General features: G+C 41.7%; 1 protein-coding gene across 14 annotated transcripts in view; it reads right to left on the bottom strand.

Annotated features, from left to right (window-relative positions):
• Nucleotides 1–21,295, bottom strand: part of Ttc27 (tetratricopeptide repeat domain 27) — a 220,406-nt gene that overhangs the window by 20,993 nt on the left and 178,118 nt on the right. For all 14 annotated transcript variants that reach the window (XM_052746271.1, XM_052746272.1, XM_052746275.1 and 11 more), the window contains 3 exons: nt 17,999–18,097; nt 10,963–11,015; nt 5,606–5,771 (listed from right to left, as the gene is read on the bottom strand). In XM_052746271.1, coding sequence (XP_052602231.1) covers nt 5,606–5,771; nt 10,963–11,015; nt 17,999–18,097 — 318 coding nt within the window. The remainder of the gene's footprint in view (nt 1–5,605; nt 5,772–10,962; nt 11,016–17,998; nt 18,098–21,295) is intronic.

Below are 21,295 nucleotides of genomic sequence, written 5' to 3'. Positions count from 1 at the left end.
GGCTACAGAAAAACAACTATTTTATACAAGCAATAGACCCATCCACTTATTCCCTTTACAATACTAGAATAAGAAAAAAAAACAAACAGGATAATTTGTATCTAGTTTACACCACTGTCTGTATTATAATAAATACAAATTTATACATTTTATATACTCTATGGGAAAATTTAAATCACTATAATCCATATCTATAAAAAAGTATAAGGGTTAGAACCATCAAAAGTACACAGGAAGGAATAGACAAAAAGAATTTCAAAGCAAATTAAAATAGAATGAGGTCAATAGTGTCAAACAAAAGAATATCAGAGATTTTTCTGAAAGACAACTGCTACCAAATATATCCAGTCAAATTAAGTTTTACCCAAGATAAAAACATTCCAGGCCATCTACCAATTGTCATGGTGCATACTGACTGACTGCTGTAATGCATGTTGACAGACGATACACTACAAAGCTGGATATGCCAGAGCCAACTGCTAGTAACCAGGACTCAGCTGCCAAGGACGACTTACCCACTAGGAAGTGATCTTGCCCATGGCTGTAGAAGTCAACCAGTGCCATCAGAACTCTACGATATTTCTACTGAGAGCCACTTACAGGGCTTCCCCAAGAAACAGATACATGATCTTCCCATGTTATTTCTACAGGGTTCTCTATGGTGCTAGTGAGGGTCATCTGACCTGGGCAAGTCGCTGGGTACCTAGAATCGACATTCTCAGTAATATGTTCCCATTACGTCCAAATGTGCTCATCAAGCCAACAGCTCTAACAGCTGACACTCAGAGAGCATGTGATGCTGCTCAACGTGCTTCACGGCCATTTCACAGAACAACTGCTTGGTCTCCGGGGCACACAGTAGGACTGCAGGAGGGCAGTCACAAGAGTCCAAAGAACCCATGACTGCTCCAAAAAACATTCAACTTTTAATAAAACTAATTACAAAGCTATTAAAAATATTCGTGCTTCAGGCCTAGAGAGATGGTTCCGTGGTTAAGAGTACTAGTTGCTCTTACAGAGGACCCAGGTTCAATTCCCAGTACCCTCACGGCAGCTCACAACTGTCTGTAAATCCAGTCTCAGGGGATCCACTGCCCTCTTGTGGCTTCCATAGGCACTGCATGCATGTGGTACACATACATGTGGACAAAACCCTCACACACATCAAAATAAATATTCATGCTTAAAAGTGTCACTCTATAAGAGAAAGTTTATATCACACCCTGTTATTGAGAATAATGGAATAATGAGAATAAAGAAATAATGAGAGGAAAAATAAGAATTTAAAATATTAACTAGGGGCTAGAGAGATGGCTTAGCAGTTAAGAGCACTGGCTGCTCTTCCAGAGTACCCTGGTTCAATTCCTAGCACCCACATGGCAGCTCACAACTGTCTATAACTCAAGTTCCAGAGGATCTGACACCCTCACAGCAAGGCACATAAAATAAAAAATTAAAGAAAGAAAGAAAATCTAAACTGTTAACTGGCCATGAATATAAATAAATTCTAATAATTTTATCGCATAAACAACAAATTTTCACAAAATTGTCCCACAGGACAATGGGCTAAGACATACATAGGATTACAAAATTGTGAATGGAAACCAGCACAATTTAGCTGTGGTTGAAAACGTTATATGAACCTGAGCGTAGTGGCACATGCCTTTAATCCCAGCACTCAGTAGGCAGAGGTAGGTAGTTCAAGGCCAGCCTTGTCTACACAATGTCTTCCAGGACAGCCAGGGCTATGTAGAGAGACCCTACCCCCACCCCCAAAAAAGAAAAACAAAAAAAGAAATTTATATGATTAGAAGGCTGAGAAGTTATGAATATGGCCACTAAAACATGTTTGAAAACTCCATTTAAGATGAAAGCTAAGGCTGGAGCTGTGGTTGTTCAGTGGTCGGGCACTTGCCTGGCATGTTCAAGGCCCTGGGTCCGATCCTCAGCACCACAGGATGAGAGTTACAGCAGGTCAATGTTTGCTGGCAAAGTCATGCTTGAGATTTTTTTTCTTTTTCTGGAAAATGCTTAAGTATACCCCTTTAATGTGTTTCTCGAGTCCTTTTCCTGTTACTTCTGTTACCTTTTATTTGTTAGCCAAATAAACAAGTCAGAGTTTTATCTTTAGAATCAATTAATTACTCTCAGAGTGTTTTTGTTGGAACCTAGCACCGTGAGTCCCTTTCCTCTCGCCCATACACTCACAGACCAACATGGCAACATCAGCTCCACATCCTAACAAGTTGATTCATCCTGAGAGAGGGAGGTTCCAGAGCTGGGGATGGGTCAGAAAAGGAAATTCAAATAGCACCAATCCCATTCAGTGTTACACCTGCAGGAGACAGGAATCATCCAGACAAAACCTGTTTCTTTCTAAACAATTGTTCCACGTCTTCTTGCCTTTTTCTGAAATACTTGTGTCTCGGTTTTAGCATAATTGATATACCAAAGTCAATGAAAATCAGCATTACCTTGCTGACTTCATAACCCTTTCTGATATAAATGCCTTTTCAAAATTATCTTTAGATGGCTATTTTATTTGAACCATTAGTTCCTTTAAAATAAGGAAACTGACAGGGAGTGGAGACATACATACACCCACATTCCAGAGTCAGATATAGCCCATGAGAGCACACATCTATCCCACACAGCTGTGGTAAGAATTAAATGAGCTAATACGTGCGAAGTACCAGAATAGTGTCCAACCACAGCAGCGTTCAGTGACTGTGAGCTGTCACTTTACCATGTCCCATCTGACCTGTCCCTGTGTTCCTTAGAAAGTAGGTAAGAATGGCAGAGAACACAGGAAATTCCCCCTCCCCCATTTCCTGCTTAAAGACCATGGACCGCACGAGTCCAGCTCCTACTCTCTTCCAGGAGAAGGCTCTAGATTGGACCCCTTCGATTCTCTTTAGAGAACTAGCCCCTTGGTGTCAAGCATGAAAGGATGATCAGGATGTTTCCTGGATCCTCAAAGCCAGTGAGCCTACGGTACTAGTCCTTGGTGGATTTGCAGATTACTGAGGGTTAAGGGACCGACCTAGAAGAGCAATCCCACTCACACCAGAAAGGAAGTGGATGAGAGACAAACCAGCGGCAAACGACAGCAGACAATGGTGTCAGACTGACCTAACACAGCCACTTAGGGCCATTAAAGAGGAGATGGCTTGGCCAAGCAGCCAGTGTGACTGACAAGCAGAACACCACTGGAGACTGTCCATGTAAGTCTTAACAGGAAGCAGGGGAGTGTCTCACTTCCTTATGCATTGGTACATAAGTCTATCCAGCCTAGCCCCAGAGGACTCCACACCAAGATCTAGTGTGCCTGCTCCCCAGCCCCCACCCCCACCGCCACTTACTATCCTGTGAAGTTTTTCTCAGTTCTCTTAGGGACTGGGGAGGTAGCTCATCAAGTAAGTGATTGCTTTGCAAGCACGAAGACATGAGTTCGATCTTCAGCACCCATGTAAAAAGCCAGACACAACAGTACACACCTGTAAATCCAGGGCTCCAGGAGCAGAGACAGGAGGATCCCAAAGGCTTGTTAGCCAGTCTGTCTAGCCAAATCAGTAAGCTACAGGTTCAGGGAAAGACCCTGCCTCAAGAAGAAACTGTCTTCACAGACACAAACCCAGCAAGGTCCCTTTGTGCCCCGACTGTATTAGTTACTTCTGCAGTCACTATGACCAAGTCCCTGATGAAACAAGTTACGGAAGTAAGGTCTACGTTGGCTCACAGTTTCAAAGGATTGAAGTTCATCCAAGGACAGTGGGGAGGCACGGCATTTGTGGAGGAAAGAACGTGTGGCCGAGACACCTCACATAGCGCTGACCAGGAGGCAGAGAGAGCAGGCTGAACCAGAGGCTGATGTAACCTTTCAAGACCCACCCTTCATAACCCATTCCCACCAGCCTGTGCCCACTTCTTCAACACAGTGTTGCATGCTGTAGACACAGTGTTCAAAACACAAGCCCGGGGGGACATCTCCTACTCAACTCTAACAGTGACGGTCAAGCCCAGTGGAGCTCAGCGAGCAGTGACATGAAAAGGATCAGGGCTGTGGCTCAGGTGTCTTTCTGTACATGTGCAAGAAAATTAATCTCCAGTGTAAGATGGAAAATAATGTCGATTCAAATGACTTACACTTTCCGTGAGGCTTTAAACCCAAGTTTCTAAAATCTTCCTTAGTCAAGAAAGACCTTAAAAACCACAGTTGAAATGTACGAAATTTAAGTGCAGAAGAGTGGGCTGTAATGTATGAGATCTGTCCCGAGCATCCTCTGTGCCCTGTGCCAAGGCACAAAGTGTGCAGGAGGAGAAAGCCGTAAGCCAGTGCTCTGTCTGTCACCGAGCCACACTCTCAGCCTGGCTTGCATTTTTTTTTTTTTTTTTTTTTTTTTTTTTTTTGGTTTTTCGAGACAGGGTTTCTCTGTGCAGCTTTGCGCCTTTCCTGGGACTCACTTGGTAGCCCAGGCTGGCCTCGAACTCACAGAGATCCGCCTGGCTCTGCCTCCCGAGTGCTGGGATTAAAGGCGTGCGCCACCACCGCCCGGCCTGGCTTGCATTTAAAGTAACCTCTACACTCTAACTACAATTCCTTCTTACAATGACAATATTTACAATGAGAAGATGTGGATGAAACGGAGAGGAGGAGGAGGAGGAGGACCGACGAAAGTTAGGATCTCTCCTCTGTGTGGAAAATTCTACCTGAAGTTATAGATTTTCCCAGTGAACTACATGGAACCAAAAGCCTTCAAGCTAACTTGGCAATTACATAGTTATGCTTTCAAGACATGTACATGAGCCAACCCCAGGGGTGTTAAAACAGGACTATGATAAGCTGTGTTTAGAACTGGAGTATTTATGCCACGAGATTGGCAAGGTATTATCGTATATCAGATATTATTTCTGTGTTCGTTTGTTTGATATTGTTTTTATAAATTCAAACCCATCATTTGAAACAGCACATGTTGACTGTTAGAAGAGCTAAAGAATAAAGTGCTGTTTTCTAGCCCTCTGACTCCCTAATCCATAAACTCCTGAGTATTTTCTCTTTGTACACCGCCTTCCATTGTCATTCAACCCAAAGGTCTTGTTTATTTCATACTACCAGACAGCAAACACTGTGGCTGCAAATCTGCAATACTTTCTTCAAGAATAACTTCATCCAATCAAAGAGACCCTCTCTTCAGTGCCGTAAACAAAATGCTACCATCTCTATATCGTTCAAACCTTGGGAAGCATGTAGCGAGTGCTGCGTGAACGCATACAGAACTGACTCCCACTATTACAAACCACAGAAGGCCCGGAGTTACCCAAAGTAGTAAGTAATGCAAAGGACTTGTACTTCAGCTCTGCATACTGACAGTACATATGTACTCAGATTTGCATAACTGAGTTGCAGGAATACTGTGTATAACTGCACCAATACACTTAACATTGAATGGCAGGATCTGTAAGTAACTGGAAATGGCTGACTAAAGAACAGAAATGCAGTTTACCTATACTATATGTGTTTAACATTCAAGAAAACAGCTTTTATCACTGAGTAGAGAAATCAGTATAAAGCACAGACTGAACTAACAAAATGTGAATCTCCTACCTGAGTATCTTTGTATTTGTCTCGTAGGTCCAGAAGCCGGTGGTAAGCTTTAATGGCTTCCGCAAACTCCCCGACGTCGGTGCTGGTGAGAATATAGTTTTCCCAGATTTGCCAGTGTTCGTAGTTACATTTGAGAGCTTCTTGTAAAGTTCTAAAAGCTTTGACTCTGTGGGAGGTCAGATTTTAAAGAAAGGAACAATGAAGTCTTATGAACGTGAATGTGAATGGTCGCTCTTTAATTGCTTGTATCATACATCACTTGGGAGTCAGAACCCAAACAATAACACAAAGCCACCAAGTTCCCTGTATGGTTCAATAAGGATATGAGGGACACACAGCACTCCATGGAAATATGTCTTCCCTTATTTATTTACTGCTAACAAGGACATTATAACACATAACATCAATCTCAATATTGCCCCACAAAAAGGCCGATTCAAGTTCCAGACTCCAACCTAGAGTGGCCTACTATGTGTGGCTGTAATCCTGCAAGACAGACAGAGGGAAGCACATAGGTGGGCGAGACAGATGTGAGGTCAAAACAAAACACAGGCTCCTCACCCTCTAAATAAACCTACAAAACAAAACTATACAACCTGGCGGGTGTAAGGGGTGGCCCTACACAAAGATGGGACAGTCAACAAAGCTGCCCAACAGGACATAAACTTACTAAAATTAAGGTTAATTTTTAAAAACTAATTATTTTGCTGTTGTTGTTGTCATTTTATGTATGTGGGTGTTCTGCCTCTATGTATGTCTGTTCACCATAAACATGCCTGATGCCTGTGGAGGCCCAAAGAGCAGAACAGATTCCCTGGAACTGGAGTTACAGATGGCTGTGAGCTGCCACCTGGGCACTAGGAATTGAATCTACATCCTCTGGATGAGCAGCCAGTGTGCCCTTAACCACTGAACCATCACTCCAGACCCTGAGCTATAGTTAAGTAGTCTATCAAAAACAGGAGACCATAGGACTAGAACAAGGGGTGTTAAGCTGAGCAGTGGTAGCGCACACCTTTAATCCCAGCACTCAGGGGGCAGAAGCAGGTAGATCTCTGAGTTCGAGGCCAGCCTGGTCAACAGAATGAGTTCCAGGATAATCAGAGCTGTTACACAAAGAAACCCTGTCTTGAAAAAACAAAACAAGCCGGGTGGTGGTGGTAAACGCCTTTAATCCCAGCACTTGGGAGGCAGAGCCAGGCAGATCTCTATGAGTTCGAGGCCAGTCTAGTCTACAGAGCGAGATCCAGGAAAGGCTTCAAAACTACACAGAGAAACCCTGTCTCAAAAAAAAAAAAAAAAAAAAAAAAACCCAAGAAGGCAAAGGTGGGGGTGTGTGCAAAAGGACTCATATGACATAAAAACATAAAGGAGGCTACTTGGACAGACAGAGGGGGAAGAGGGAACAGAGAGAGAAAAAACAAAAACAAATTTTGTTCGAAAAATTGCATAATGAAATCTCATTCTTTGTATGCTAGAAGTATTTTTTTTAAAAAGGTAAACTATGAAGCCTTTGAATATATTTGTTTCAAAACTGACACAGACAAGGCAGTGATTTACAACAGGAGACAGTAAAACAAAACCAGGTAGAAACAGAGCAAGACCAAAGAAATGTGAACAAAACACAACTAGCAATTTCAGAGTTGAAAGAAACATTAAAATAAACAAAGCTTAATGTGCGTCTAAAACCAGCCTGCACGTAATTCAAGAGAAAATTGGTGAACTGGAAAAGAATAGTGAGGAATCTGCCAAAATTCAGATTAACACATAGATGAAGAGTGAGGAAACAAGAAAGAACGAGCTAAGACTTAGATATACATCTGACAGAAATTCCAGAGTAAAGGAATGCAAGCAAATGGCAGGACGCTACGGATCAAAGGTCGGGGCTGAACATTTTTCCAAGCAAAGATCTAAATTCTTTGATCAAAAAAGCACATTGCATATTCTAAGCAACATGAAGATATCCTAATATTTTACAAAAGAATAACAACTGGGAAACAGTGGGTATTTCATCAGCAACAAGAGGACAGAAAACAATAAAATACGTACTACTTCTAACATGCTGAGTGAAATGAACAGTTAACCTAAAGTTTTATAACCAGCTAAACTCGCCACTCAAAAGGAAATGCAAAATCAAACATATTTAAATATACAAGAATGGGGTATTACTGACTGATCCTAATTTGAAGAACCACTAAAGGATCCTTTCTTACAAAAATAAAAGGGATTTCAGGAAAAGAAAGAAAGAAAGGGGGGGAGGGAGAGAGGGAGGGAGGGAAGGAGGGAGAGAGAGAGAGAAAGAAAGAAAGAAAGAAAGAAAGAAAGAAAGAAAGAAAGAAAGAAAGAAAGAAAGAAAGAAAGGTTTTCAAAAATCAAGCAAACTGTTTGTTTGTATGGACTCTCCCCCGCCCCTTTTCTTCATTATATCCCTTACCACTGTCTCCCATGTGATAGCAACTATTTTCAACAACTGGTGGGCTGAGACTCCTCAGTTCTCCCACAACAAAGAGGGGGGCATCAAGTCATCTTCCTGGAGAGCAACCCAACAGACAACGCCACAGGGAGATCTGTCTGCATGCCCCCCAATCACAGGCTCCGGAGCCCAAAACTTTAAATGAGGGGTGAGAGTTGGGAGCTGGCTTTGTCTATAAAGCACTCATCTTGCAAGCACAAGAATCTGAGTTGACCCCCAAAACCCACACAAAAGTAACAGGTACGGAGGTGTCCACTTGTAATCTCAGCTGGGGTGGGGGGTTCAGAGGATCCTGGGACTCACTGGCCAGCCAGTTTAGCCTGTTTTGTGAGCTCTGGGCCAATGAGGGACTCTGTTTCAAAGGAAGTGGATGGCTGTTTCTGAAGACAACACCCAAAGTTGCCATCCATCCTCTACATGCACATGCACACACAGAGAACTAGCAATGAACTGTTTGGGTTCCTTTCTTGATAAGGATAACTTTTTTATAAGAAGCTTTCTTATCCAGCACACCATGGTGGAGATGCTGAACTATTAAGTTATATATACACACAATGGGAAATGCTCCCAAAGGCCCTGACACCTGGGGAAATCAGATGGAAAAAAGTGAAAAGGGCACTGTAGTGGTCACACCAGAACAGATGAGGTCATTTTAGAGCAGAAATATTGTTTTGAGGGGGACAGTAATTATTTACTTCTGAAATAATTTCATGAATCTAGTAATGATGTCGAGAGCAATGGTTCTCAACCAGTGGGTCAAATATTCCGTTCACAGGGGTCACCTAAGATCATCAGAAAACACAGATATTTACATTCCAATTCATAACAGTAGCAAAATGACAGTTATAAAGTAGCAATGAAAATAGTTTTACGGTTGGGGTGAGCACAGCATAAGGAACTGTATTAAAGGGTCGCAGTGTTGGGAAGGTTGAAAACCACTGCTCTAGAGTAACAGCAAAGAAATGAAAGAATAAGGGGACGATGACCTTTGGGTCTTGCATCCCTACTTTTACACAAAATCTATTCACAGGACAGCAGAACAATAAAAAATACCAAGAAGTCAACAATGCTTGAGAACTGTCTACAAAGAATGATAAAGACATTGTGGAGTATGAAAAGCCTCACAATGGGGACTGGAGAGATGACTCAGCAGTTAAGAGCACTTGATGCTCTTGAAGAGGACCCAGGTTCTATTCCCACAGCATTCATATGGCAGCTCATTTGGAACTCCAGTTCCAGGAGTTCCAATGCCCTCTTTTGGCCTTTGTGGACATCAGGTATGCACATATGGTACATATACATACATGCAAGCAAAGACTCATACACATAGAGTAAAAATAATTGAATCTTTAAAAAAAAAAAAAAAAAAAGCGCCGGGTGGTGGTGGTGCACGCCTTTAATCCCAGCACTTGGGAGGCAGAGCCAGGTGGATCTCTGTGAGTTCGAGGCCAGCCTGGGTTACCAAGTGAGTTCCAGGAAAGGTGCAAAGCTACACAGAAAAACCCTGTCTCAAAAAACCACCCCCCCCCCAAAAAAAAGCGCCTCACTACATACAGGATTATCTAGGCTCTTAGAAAAAACCAGTAAGATCCCACTACAACCAAGACACCCATTGCCCTAGAGCAACAGGTATCCGGTAAGCATTAGCACAGTCCATTTTAATCAAGAACATAGTATTATTTTGAAGAGATTGGTAGAACAAGCTGAAACTATTTATGTCGACTGCTAAGAGCAGAGGAAACATTTCATGATCTCAATATAAAATGGTCTTGATAGCTTCACAAGTATCTTGTGACTCCACAGCAGATACCAAGCCTGAAAATAAGGCTAAGTAAAAATGGAAAGACCCTTTCATTGCTGCATTAAAGCTCTGGCGACAGCAGCTCTTGGTTCTTCCATTTCCTTCGCTTTCCACAGCCAGTCCACAGCCACTGGGCTGTTTTGTTTGGCATCCGCCCTTTCTTTTTCCACTCTAGTTCGCTCAGGTCTGGATTGTTTAACTGGTTCCCCAGCTTCCAGCTCCCTCTCTACTCTGCCTCATACAGACAGAAGTTTCTCTTTCATCAACAGGATGGTCTCCCCGTGCTGGTCAGCATTAGAAGATACAGTGAGTTGAGTGTGGCCCTTTTCTATCCTTCTCTTTCACTGGAGAGCTCACTTACTCTACAGCTGGACTACTTGACTTCACCTCCTAAAATAATTCACTCAATTATGTCACTCTACATTTGGCCACATCACTTCCTTTGCCTAAACAGTGTCCTCTATCCTTTCCACGTGTCCTTCAAAGCTAGCTTCAGTATAGGACAAGCACCTTTGGGCCAGGCTCACAGACCTTCCTCTCTGTGGTCTTCACGGGACTAATAAGTTCCTGACACACGCGCACCAGGCGAGCAGAAAGCACCTACTTTATCACAGCCCCTTTGCATTCTCCTCTGATATTCACCACATACAGCTTGTGTCACTAGTCAGCTCTGAAAGCAATATTGCAGACTGATTTATTTCTTAAATCTACATCTCCAGAAGAATAGGGTCATGTTTCTATTTTATAAAAATGTCTAAGACAAGCAATTAATAAGAAAACTACCAGTTGAGTTTGTTTTTATCATGTCATGAAATTTATGGTGAAAAACTCTGGTGGCAAGTAACAATTTTAAGGATATTTCTTTATTCTATAATTCATAATGTCTACTTCATTATACAATAAATGTTTTCAAGAAATAACTATACAATTAGAATTCAAGGTTCACTAAGTTACTCTAACTTATATACAAGGGTAGGAAAAAAGGAAAAAAAGCTAGACACAGATTTTAAATATTCAGTTGGAGAAAAATCTTACTAATTTGAGGGGGAAAGCAAGTTCTTCACATTGGACTCATGTACTTACTTTTGTTTCAATCGAATATAAGAAGTGGATAAATTGTTCCAAGCCTCAGCATTCTGAAATAATAGATAATCCAGTTAGAGACTGTTCTTAGGTAAGACATTTGCTAAAATTAAATACAACCCATTTTCCTAGTCTGATATGTACTCTTTAAAAAAAAAAAAAAACAAACCAAACCCACAACTTTCAAAAATGTATTCAAAAGAAAAAAATGGCATAAAGTTAAATTAAACTTTATTTTTATGGCTTACAAAAGAAATAAAAAAAACCAATGACATGGGTATCACAGCACAGATTCAGATCAGTTAAATTTTTATTTTCAAATTTTGACATATAAAATTGTTGGAAAATTTACAATATAATTTAACTAATATGTCTATATTTATTATTATTCAAGTAAAATCAAGGCTTACATAAATATTGATTCTAGTAAGAATGTTATGAATTTTACTTTGTTCTATTTTCTTAATAAAATATAGCTCTGAACTGCCACACATAGGATTTTAAAGTTAAATGGTTCTGACCGCCCTTTCCAGATGTGGCAAAGCTAGGACCTGGCTTGCCTTCTCACCATAAAACCTACAGTGTAGACAAAATAAGCCCTGTGTGCGGGAGTTGGATACAGCAGCACAGGAGTGACCCTGCAGAGAGGGGAAGGTGCTCAGGGGTCTCAGCAGGCCGTCCAGCTGCTGTCTCTGGCACACTCGGGGCTCCCACCCAGACAGGCAGACACTGTCACAGCACACCAAGTCCCCTGAGATGAAGGAAGGGGACCAGACTACAGGGCTGAGAAGGCAAATGCAATCCACAGCAAAACACCATGGAAGAAAGGTAAAGAGCAAGTTCTAGAAAGTTCAGTAAGCATCCCCAAGGCTAAGCAATAAGCTTTACTACACCACTAGACTTTCTGAGGCCTGAAAAAAATCAACTAACTGCCAAAATGCTTCGTGCTGAATGAAGATTCTGGAAATTATACAGTGCCAGAAGTTTCAAGTTCTGACCAAGCAGGAGTAGAGTTCTTACTGTCTAACCATGGCATTCAACTCATCCAAGAAACCTTACCTCCTTTTTTTTTTTTTTTTTTTTTTTTGTGTGTTTTCGAGACAGGGTTTCTCTGTGTAGCTTTGTGCCTTTCCTGGAACTCGCTTTGGAGACCAGGCTGGCCTCGAACTCACAGAGATCCGCCTGGCTCTGCCTCCCAAGTGCTGGGATTAAAGGCGTGTGCCACCACCGCCTGGCGAAACCTTACCTCCTAACAGGACTATTATAACCTAGAAAACAACAGTCCGAATCTATTCTAACAAAGCTTAATTCACAATAATCCACAAGCAAATTAACTGAATGCCAAAGTAAAACTCAGTCTTCCAGAGGGAAAATAAGGAAACACAGAGACTTAACAACCATACACAATGTGTAGGGCAAAACAAAAGAGAGGTCAGAGCCAGGTGTGGGGGTAAATCCCAGCACTCAGGAGGTAGAGGCTGAGGACAGTAAGCCTGAGGTCAGCCTGGACTATACTACTGAGTTCAAGGCCAGCATGAACTATGTAGTAAGATCATGTCTCAAACAAAAAGAGAGAAATAAAGATGACTGACAGATAGCCAGGAGTAAAGAAGGGAGGGAGTGGGAGGGAGGGAGGAAGAGGAGAGAGAAAGAAGCGGGGGAAGATCAAATAAATTGGTAAAGATGCAAAGAGGTGGGAAAATTTCACCTATAACCAAAGATGGATAAAAATGAAAATAGAACAAACTATGCAAGAGCTGTTGGCATAAGCAGAAAAGGACTTGATAATGGTTATTAAAGTTCATCCAAAGACTTAGAAAACAGGATCACAACCAGAGGATGGTTGGGGACCGAGTGCATGCCAGATGCTGAAAGGACCAAGGAAAATACGTCAACTGCACTGTCTTTCATCCAACTAGTCCAAGGGATGCTCTGCACAGCCTGCTGGGAATCACAGAAGGAGAGCATCTCCCACCCAAGGCCAAGCAGTGGGAAGTGCGAAGAGGGAACTATGCCGGACATCGTAAGAATATAAACAGTTAGAGTGCCAGAAAGAAAAAAAAAAAAAAGAGGCCAGGGCAACCCAGTCAGAGTGTGCAGCCTGTGTGAGGCCCCAAACTCAGTTCTCATCACCACAAAGCCAGAAGGATAAACAGTACAAGAAACAATAGCCAGAGATTCCCAAATTTGATGAAACAAAGTCCATAAACCCCAAAAAATGTTAAGTCCCCAAGAAAAACATATATGAAGAAAGAAAATCATACCAATACTGCTTTTTAAAATAGGTCAAGACAGGTGGTGGCAGTGCACATCTTTAATTCTAGCACTCGAGAGACAGAGGCAGGTGGATCTCTGTGAGTTTAAGGCCAGCCTGGGCTACACAGAGAGTTTCAGGACAACAAAGGCTACACAGAAAACCCCTGTCTCAAAAAACCAAACCAAAACAAAAAAAGGGTCAAAAGAACAATCATAGAGGCAGATATAATAAAGAGACAGTATATATAAGAAGGGAAATATGTCCAAAGGATAAAAAAGTTAAATAATATACTACAAAATAAAATTTAAACCCAGCAGTACTTATAACAGGATCAAGCAACCTCAATTGGGGCTTACATCTTAAATAAATTACAAATTATGTCCACACAAAGATTTGTATGTCATAGCAGGACTATTCACTCACTCTACTGCAGTAAAAATGACACAAAGATCCTTCAACAGGATGAGGCATGCACACACTATTGATACCACAAAGCATTAAAAAGACATGTGCTATTATTATAACTAACAGCACACAAAACCTGAACTGCATCCCACGTGAAAGAATCTGAACAAGTGAGTCCCAAGTGTACAGGCTAACTAATCTGAAGGTATGGAAGAGCATTCGGAGAAAAACTTCAGCATGGCTACTGGGGACACAGAGGAGGGAGTTCATGGTGACAGGAGGGAGGGCATGGGGAGGTTCTGGGGGCAATGGAGTTTGACATCTCATTTTTCAAACCTGTCCAAACTGTTCATTTGAGACTTGCATGCAGTCTTTAAGTTATATTGCACTTAAAGGATGAAAAAAAAAATGAAGGCAGGTGGCATGTGGTTACTATTTCAAATATACAATTTGCTATGCATTTGAGATGAAAGATGGACTCTGAAAATCAGGAGTCCATTAAGCAAATGCCTGTTATCAATATGATCTTCCTTGTTTTCATTAGAACCAAGTCACTGTAGCAATTTAGACATTTATAAAAGCTAACTGCAGAGGCTACAAAAATGGATGATTGCACTTGAGCTCAGAAGCCCAGACGCTTGTGAAAAGCCTAGGGTGGTGATTTGTGTCTGGAACCCTGCACTGGGAGACATAAAGAGGGGTCTCGAGAGCTGGTGGCCAGCCAGTCTAGTCAGTCAGTGAGCTCCAGGCTCAGTGAGAGACCCTGCCTCAAAAAAGTAAGTGAAGAATGATAGAAACGCTTGATGCTAATTTATGACCTCTACATATTCACACACAGGTACATATACACTCATACATGTAATGCCCCCCCCCACACACACACAGTGAGAAAGAGAGATCAAACCAACTATAGTAGGTTATATGCACTCTGAAAGACTAAATGTGATGATTTAGAAAGCTGGAGAAGAGAGTCCATTGTGGAAAGTATCAAACATCTGAAACATGATCTGCCATCATAATCTTTAATTTTGTTCATAATTTCCACGGAAGTTTTCTGTGGAACACTGACAGTAATACTCTAAAGAATGAAATAAGATGCACAAGGGCTTGGGTTTGATTCCTAATGCAGGAACATACTTCTGTCATAGACTATTTGCATCATGTGTTTAAGGGAAGGGAGAAGGGAAAGAAGATAGAAAAGAGAAAATAAAGGAAGCAGGGGTTAGCAAGACGCTTCAGCAGGTCAAGGTGCTTGACGCCAGCCAGGCCTAACAACTTGAGTTCAATCACTGAGACCCACAAGGTAGAAGAAGAAAAGCAACTCCACAGGATGTCCTCTGGCTTTCCACATGCATGCATGTCATGCACATTCTCCCCAACACACAAAGAGGTAGGGAGGGAGGGGAGAAAGTCAGTATTAGAAAAAGGTAGAAAGAAAGCAAGTTTTAGGTTTCCACACTCAAAGTAGTAATAGTGAGGTGCAGATTAAATGAAACCCTTATCAACACCTCTTATACATTTATTTGTTTGTTTGTTTGTTTGTTTGTTTTGTGCCTGCAGAAGTTGATGTTAAAACTGGACATGAAAATTAAGGAACCCTGAATAGCCAAAACCATCATGAAAGAGAACCAAATATGAGGGTTCACACCCACCATTCTTAAACTCCATCTCGAGGCTTTTGTGAGTGGCGCTAGCACTCACAGGTGATGTAGCTGATGGAATCTAATTGGCAGTCTACAACTGAACTCACATTTGTGGTCAACTGACTTTTCACCAGAATGACAAGACTACTCCATGGGGGCAAAATGGTCTTTGAAACAAGTGACTCTGGTATTACTGGACATCCATGTGTAAAAGAATGAAATTGGAACCCTTCCTTACGCCATACACAAAACTTCTTAAGATAGTCTAGAGCTGAAACTACACACACTCTTAGAAGAAAAGGTAGGAATAGTGCAGGGAATATAGCTCAGTGATAGAGCACTTGCCTAGCGTAAGTAAAACTCTGAATTCAATCTCCAATAATGACAGAAAAAAATAAAGGGTGAGGGGTTTTAGTCATCAGGGCCTTGCTTTGGCAATAAATTAGAAACAAAGGAAAAAGAACAGATGAGTAGATGTCATCACTAAGGTAGGATCATGAGTTCAAGGCCAGCCAGCTTTCAGCTACATAGTGAGATCCAGGTCAGCACAGACAATTAACAAGAACTGGTCTCCAAAACTCCAAACCAAACAAATACAAAAAGTTTTAAACTTTAGAGTCAACAAGATGGCTCAGTAGGTAAAAGCACTCACTGCATATATGCCTGAGGTTCTGAGCTGGATCCCAGAACTCCTGGAAAGAGAGAGGCAACTCCAGAGCTTTGTCTTCTGATCTTCACACATGCTACCCATGCACTACACTCATACATACACAACACATCCACACACAATAACAAATAACAGTAAGGGATGCTCAGTGGTAAGGTATCTGCTACCAAGTCTGACAACCTTAGTTCCATCCCCAGATCTACATAGTGGAAGCAGAGAACTGACTTCAACAACCTGTCATCTGCCCTCCACACAGATGTTGTGGCACTCATACAAACCACACATATACACACATACACACACACACAAAGCATGCACACACGCATGCATGCATGCACACTAAATTAAACTTAAAAGTAAAATAACAGAGGGGCTGGAGAGATGGTGTGGCAGTTAAGAGCACTTGTTGCTCTTGCAGAGGACCCAGGCTCAATCTCCAGCACCCACATGGCAGCTCACTGCTGTCTGTAATGTCCATTCCAGGAGATCTGAAGTCCTCTTCTGGCCTCGATGGGCACTAGGCATGCATGTGATGCATAAACATATGTGCAAGCAAAACATCCACACACAAAAAATAAAATTAAAATTTTAAAATAAATTTATAATTTTGTGCTTTAAAGGGCACTACTAAGTGAAAAGGGGTTGGAAGGACAGCTCTACAGTTAGGAGCACTTGTTGCTCTTGTAGAGGACTTAGGTTTGATTCCCAGCACCCACACAGTAGCTCACAGCCATCTGAAACCCTAGTCCAGAGCATCTGATGCCCTCTTCTGACCTCTTCTGCATGCAAGCACCAGGTATACACATGGCACACATACATATACACAGACAAAGCATTTGTATACATAAAATAAATAAACCTTTTAAAAAAGTAAAAACAAAGAATAGGAAGGCATTATCTACAATTCATAAGGGACTTACAATTAGAATACATAAAGAACTCTTACAACTCAAAAAGCAAATACATATTTTTTAATGGGCAAAGGACGTGAATAAACATTTCCCCATGGAAGACAATCAGCCAATGAGCAAATGCAAGGATATTTAACATAATTAGCCAGTCATCAAAGAAACACAAATTGAAGCCACGAGATACCACCCAATAGGCCAGCTACAACAAAAAGAAAAAGTAGCAAGTGTGGGCAAGGATGCTGAGAAACTGGAGTCCTTACTCATCGCTGGTAAGAACAGAAAAAGGAAAAGCCTGTTAGTTCCTCTAAAGTTTGACCGAATGATCCAGCAGCTCCACCTCTAGTACTCAAGAGAAACAGAAACATGAGTCCACTAGAAACCGGCAAACAAATGTTAATGGCAGAAGTATTCAGAAGTACATCAAAGCAGAAAAGATCCCAATGCCATCAACTGATAAGTGGACACATGTGATCTGCCCAGACAATGGAACATTACCTGTCAATAAAGTTAATGGAGCACGGATGCAGACTACAACACGGATGCTGTAAAACACTAATGTAAGTGGAGAAAACCAGCCACCAAGTCCGCTTCTATGGAAAGCCCGGAACTGAGACTCTATAGAGACAGTGGCTGTCTAGTGCTGCACAAGAGAAGAAGGTGAGGAGGGAGGGAGGAATGCGGCTTCTTTTAGCATGAAAAAAAATGCTCTAAAAATGTACTAACTTTGTAACTCTAAATATACTGAAAAAAATTAAAATACTCAATTATTAGTTTTAATAGGTACACAGTATGTGAGCTATCATTTCCACAAAGCTGTTAAACACAAAGTGACAGACAGCACATCAAAACAATTACCTTCTAGTAATGCAATTAACATAGGCAGCATGTTAATAAATGATAAAAGACACAGGACACTTTGCTGTACTAGTCAGTCAAATCTAGTTTTAACTATTATAATTATATTAACTATTTAACTATATGATTTCCCCCAAAAAGCATTTTGACTGATAAACCATATACCCTGAGTGTGACCTTCCATCAAATATGTACTCTACTACAAAAGCAATTGCTATTCCAGACTGTACAGCACAATTCAGCTAACTTAAAAGAGCACACAGGAGCTGAAATAAGGAAAGGAGGCCAATGCACTTACATCAGGCTCTAGGGTCACACACCGCTGAAACGCCTTCGCTGAGCCCATGTAATCTTCCAAGGCCAAGTAGGCACAGCCTAGAGAAAACCAGACCCCAAGCTGCAAAGACCAAGAGTCAGAGTTATACAAACACATACACACATTTGGAAGACACAATCTGAACATATTTAATATGCTATCAAAGAACACACTTCCATGAAGAATTCAGAACTACATTTTATTTGCCTTGTGTTGAGTTTAAATGTAGGAACTCTAGTGGAGATAAGATATACCATGAAACTTTCCAAGCTATTATGACAATGAAAGCATATACAATATTAATATTATTTGCAACTGAGCAATGTACCACAAACATAAGGACAGAGTTCTGCTTTCATCCTCCATTCCCTCAGATAACCTCCACTGTTTAACCAAGAACAGCCTCCCTGGCATGTGTCTGTGTAGGCACGTCTGCAAAAAACTTGGAAGATATAAGGGTCAGAATCTGGCTGAGATTTAGAAAACAGATAATTACAAAAAAAAATTCTTTTCAATGCATGGTTTCCTTACAATTCAATAGAACCTGTCAAGAGGAGATATAACTGGTAAAACTTCAATGGCATTAGTCAGAAATGCACCGATTACGAGTTAAGTTTGTTTTCTTTCAGGGGATGGAAGCCTGCTTTCCTACAGACTGAGCACAGAGGCAGGGAGAGGAGTGGGAAAGGAAAAGACATACTCGGCATCTGGCCCCGCCTTCCCCGTGGGCAGAGGAGGAGCTACCTCCAAGTCCCTCTTCCCTAATCAGCCCCACAAAAACCTGTTCCATATGGAAGGCAGAGGCCTGGAAGGTCTTTAAGCAGATAAAGATTTTTAGCTGATAATTAAAGAGAAGGCTTCCAAAGCAAACATCCTCAGGCAATTTAACACTTCACTCTGAATGCACAGGAGGCTATAAATAACCACCAAGGGCCTTTCTGCAGAGCAGATTTTGGTAGAGGCTAGGTGAAGGCTAGAGAGAGGTGTGCATCTGGAGAGAGGAAGAGAAAAACTTGCTGGAAACTAGTTCCCTGCCCTCAGCTATGGGACTTCAAGGTGAGACAGCTCACCACTTGGCTTCCACCTGGTTATTTACAGACTGAATGAAAAGAACCATTCAAGGCACCAAAACACATTCCCTGGACGTGACACGATCTGAAAGGACCCAAGTCCAACCCTAATTTATGTGACATGTAAAACCAGTCCCCGCCTCCCCACAAGTTCAAAGTTTTGAAACCTTCAGGATACATTTCCCCAGTTCTCGGGTACAGCCTTATTTTTAACATCTCTGAAACAACGACATATCTGGGCCTTTGTCTGTTTGCTTGGCTTTGTTTCTGGTTAATTACACAGGTCCCATTCTGCAGCCCAAACTGGTCTCAAACTCACGGATTCTCCTGACCCTAACCCTAACCAGGTGCCAGGGTCCCAGGCACACATTCACACAACCCGATTCCTCCAGAGAGTTTGACCAGCAGAAGTTTTGTTTTATACAAAGTGGTACTTATAATGCAAGGAACCCTTCCAAGATGGCAGGTTAGAGGCAAAGAATTCTAAATCACTGGGAATTAGGATTATCTTATCCCATTCCGGGACTAAGTTAGAAATATTGCAGACTGTCTTCAAGAGTCTCAAAATGTCTGGGCCTCAGTCACCAAAAAACCCAAATACTTCCCCACATGTTGATTTGAAAAAAAAAAAAGAGGCTGGGCGGCAGTGGCGCACGCCTTTAATCCCAGCACTCTGGTGGAGCTCTGTGAGTTCGAGACCAGCCTGGTCTACAGAGCAAGATCCAGGACAGGTACCAAGACTACACAGAGAAAACCTGTCTAAAAAAAAAAAAAAGAAAGAAAGAAAGAAAGAAAGAAAGAAAGAAAGAAAGAAAGAAAGAAAGAAAGAAAGAAAGAAAGAAAGAAAGAAAGAAAGAAAGAAAGAAAAAGAAATAGAGGCTGTGTAAAATCAGGACACAAATGAAAAACCTTATTTTCCAATCCACCAGAAAAGATGAGCAAATACTTCAAATAACAGCACTTATGGTATAGCTCTGCCCACACTGGTCTGATGAGGTTTATTATTTACTTTTAAGTTTTAAGTTTTAAAGACCAGCTAATGCCTTACACTCAGTGTCTTAAATTTTAATGGAAATTTAGACATATGACTTAACCTAATATAAAGTATTAATATGGTCCTTGTGTCCTTTACCTTTGGTTATTTTTTTTTTTTGCAGTTGTTTTAATAATTTGCATGGAATGAAAATCCCAAGATCAGTTAACTACTAGCCTGCACCCATCAATACCAGGTACACGAAGGGAGAAGAGCCCTTCAGACATCCTGCAAAGCTCTCATTTTGAAACCACAGGGTCTCCCAGGTGCTTACGGCTGACTCACTGCATCATTTTTATTTTCTATTTCTCAACTGAGGTCTTTAGAATGTGAAGAACTATGGACAATCCCGGCATTTCTTTTCCTTTACTTTGAAATTATTACCTGAACTACCACCGTCAAGAATGGCTGCCGAGGCCGGTGAGACGGCTCCCACAGCCGACAGGCACAGCTGGGGGCTGTGCCAGCCGGACATACTCAGAGCAGCGGCGGCAAGAGACTCTCTTCAACAAGATGACAGGACGTCGACTCCTGTGAGTTGTCTGCTGAGCCCTACATGCATGCTGCGTTAGTCACACATGCATGTGCCTGCACACACGCCAATACGATATATATGGAATAAACAAATCAAGAGGCCTCAAAAACCTTCACAGACGTCCCCAAACTACGGTTGAATTCTGTAAGCTCCAAGTCACTATTATTTGGCCCTGAGATGTCAGGTGGGTAGGAGAGTAGCTTCATTACATGTTCTGGTGGCTCCATTTAAAAAAAGTTTATTTTAATACTATTTAATTCTATATACACAAAATGAGATTGTGTCAACATGCTATTAAATATATAAAATGCCTGAGCTATTTTACATCCACTTTTTGCCTACTAAGTCTTTTAAACCTGATGTGTATCCAGGACTTGCAGTCTTGCTCCTAGGAGGAAACATGCCACTGTCTCCTCCCTTCAGAGCAAATCCAAAGACACGGCTAGGGCAGGGTCACCCCAGGAAGGTGAGCTCACCTCAAACCACACTAAGGAAACTGGCGGGGTGACAAGCCCACTACTGAGACGCAGAGCTCCCTTCCTGCCTGCTAGCACAGCCCAGAGCCTCCAGGAGGATCTGCGGCTGTGCTCACCTTTCTAAGGAGAAATAAATGTGCAGCTTTTCATTTTTCTCTTTTGTCT

Source organism: Peromyscus californicus, unplaced genomic scaffold, assembly GCF_007827085.1.
Source record: "Peromyscus californicus insignis strain IS unplaced genomic scaffold, ASM782708v3 Scaffold_1__1_contigs__length_55948999, whole genome shotgun sequence".
In the NCBI taxonomy this organism is placed as follows: Eukaryota; Metazoa; Chordata; class Mammalia; order Rodentia; family Cricetidae; genus Peromyscus; species Peromyscus californicus.
Note: the sequence above shows the minus strand (reverse complement) of the source record. Positions and strands in the feature narration are given on the sequence as shown.